Here is a 2,032-nt window from a genome sequence, read left to right on the forward strand (position 1 = left end):
TGATGTGGAAGAAACATGAAAGTGGAATAGCTGGACTTAGACTAGAGAACCAGCATGTCAGGTTGAATAGGCTACAGTACATTATTTTCAAATGTTTGTTCAGTTTGCATCTTAATTCCTATTACCGCATCAAACTACCCACAGTGCGTTATTATGGTAGATATTGCTTTTTCCTCTTACGTGGATTTCGGCAAATTTTCCTTATAAACAGGGAAACATTTAAATTTATTGAAAGTATAATTCAAATATATTAGCAACAGATGAGCAAAAATAATTACACTTCAGTGACTGAATTTATGCTGTTGGGTTTAGCAGACACTTTGGAACTCCAGATTATTCTCTTTTTAATTTTCTCAGTGATTTACACACTTACGGTTCTGGGAAACCTTGGGATGATCCTTTTAATAAAGATTGATTCCCACCTTCACACACCCATGTATTTCTTTCTGGCTAACCTGTCCTTCGTGGATATTTGTTATTCATCTACCATCACCCCAAAGATGCTGGCAGGTTTATTATCAGAGAAGAAAACCATTTCCTTTGCTGGCTGCTTCCTACAAATGTACTTCTTCATAGCCATGGCCACAACAGAATGCATTCTCTTTGGACTAATGGCCTATGACCGTTATGTGGCCATATGCAACCCACTGCTTTACTCCTTGACCATGACTCCTACAATCTGCCTGAAAATGGCGGGAGGGGCCTTTACAGCAGGACTGTTGAACTCAATGATTATCACCAGTTATGTAAGCAGCTTGCCATTCTGTGGTTCCAATATCATCCACCACTTCTTCTGTGATAGTCCACCACTTTTTAAGCTCTCATGTTCTGACACACGCCTGAGTGAAAGCATTGTCTCCACTTTAGCTGGTGTGAATATAGTTGGGTCTCTGATTGTCATTCTCACTTCCTATGCTTACATTCTCTTCTCCATTTTTCGGATGCACTCAGGGGCAGGGAGGCACAAAGCATTGTCCACATGTGCCTCTCACTTGACAGCTATAATCCTGTTCTATTCCACCTCTATCTATACATATCTGAAACCTAGTTCCACCTATGCGCTCAACCGGGACAAAGTGGCTTCAGTTTTCTACACAGTGGTGATTCCCATGTTGAACCCTCTCATCTATAGCCTTAGGAATAAGGAAGTGAAGACGGCTTTAAGAAATGTAATTACTAAGAAAAGGATCCTTTCATTCCTGTGATCGTTATTTAAAATCTTATAAAAAATTAAACTCTCTCATTGAATGTCAATAACTAGTTCAAACCTATAGATTTTGATTAGTATATTTATGAAGCAATCATATTCTGTAATGCTCAATGTATTTAAGCATTCGAACATGTTTAAGTCATGTTCTTAGCTCAGTAATTCTACACTGTAATTCATTTTCCTACATGAATAATGTCATTATAAAATAACCCTAATTCTAAGATATCAGTAATGTATTTCTTATTTAAAATCAATTAACATGATTTTCTTTATTTTTTAATCTTTCTGCAACCCATCACTTCAAAATCTTTTTATTTTTTAATATAATAAAATTATCTTTTATTGCTTATGATGCTATGCATTCTTCTGAAAATTGTTATGTTTTTATTAATCTCAACAATGAGTTTAAATTGTATAAGCATTGGGATACTAATTACTATTATGAGTTTGTTCATGTGATTCTTGTTTTTCTAACCTGAAAATATTTGTGAATGCTATTTCTATGATTACAATTCTGCTCTATCTCTATTGCTTCTTGTTTTACTAATTTTGTTTATATTTTATTTGCTGGTTAATCTTACCGTTTCCTAATCAATGTTTTAAGTTATTCATTTTTATAAATTAAATAATTAATTAGGAAATTTTCAATGAATGTGTATCTTGTCTGAAGAATTATAGAGGGAATGGAACATGTCGCATTAAATTTCAACAAGAAATATTTGTAGAGATAAGAAAATGACATGAACAGGACTTGTCCTGCTCTCAGCAGGATGCCAGCTCAAGTCTGAAGAACTCATTGAGAGACAATTCAACAAGAACAAA

The 2,032-nt window shown here is 34.5% G+C and overlaps 1 protein-coding gene across 1 annotated transcript; it reads left to right on the forward strand.

The window, feature by feature from the left end:
- Nucleotides 1-260: 260 nt before the first annotated feature.
- LOC130043639 (olfactory receptor 5F1-like) lies at nucleotides 261-1,205 on the forward strand. The gene has a single exon (XM_056136078.1). It carries the CDS (start codon nucleotides 261-263, stop codon nucleotides 1,203-1,205), a length of 945 nt encoding a protein of 314 aa, XP_055992053.1.
- The last annotated feature ends 827 nt before the right edge of the window (nucleotides 1,206-2,032 follow it).

The sequence above is a fragment of the Sorex fumeus genome, unplaced genomic scaffold, assembly GCF_029834395.1.
Source record: "Sorex fumeus unplaced genomic scaffold, SorFum_2.1 ptg000007l, whole genome shotgun sequence".
NCBI classification, from domain to species: Eukaryota; Metazoa; Chordata; class Mammalia; order Eulipotyphla; family Soricidae; genus Sorex; species Sorex fumeus.

Excerpts from the sequence above, each read along its gene's own strand:
- LOC130043639 (XM_056136078.1), top strand. The coding sequence starts at position 261 with ATGAGCAAAAATAATTACACTTCAGTGACTGAATTTATGCTGTTGGGT.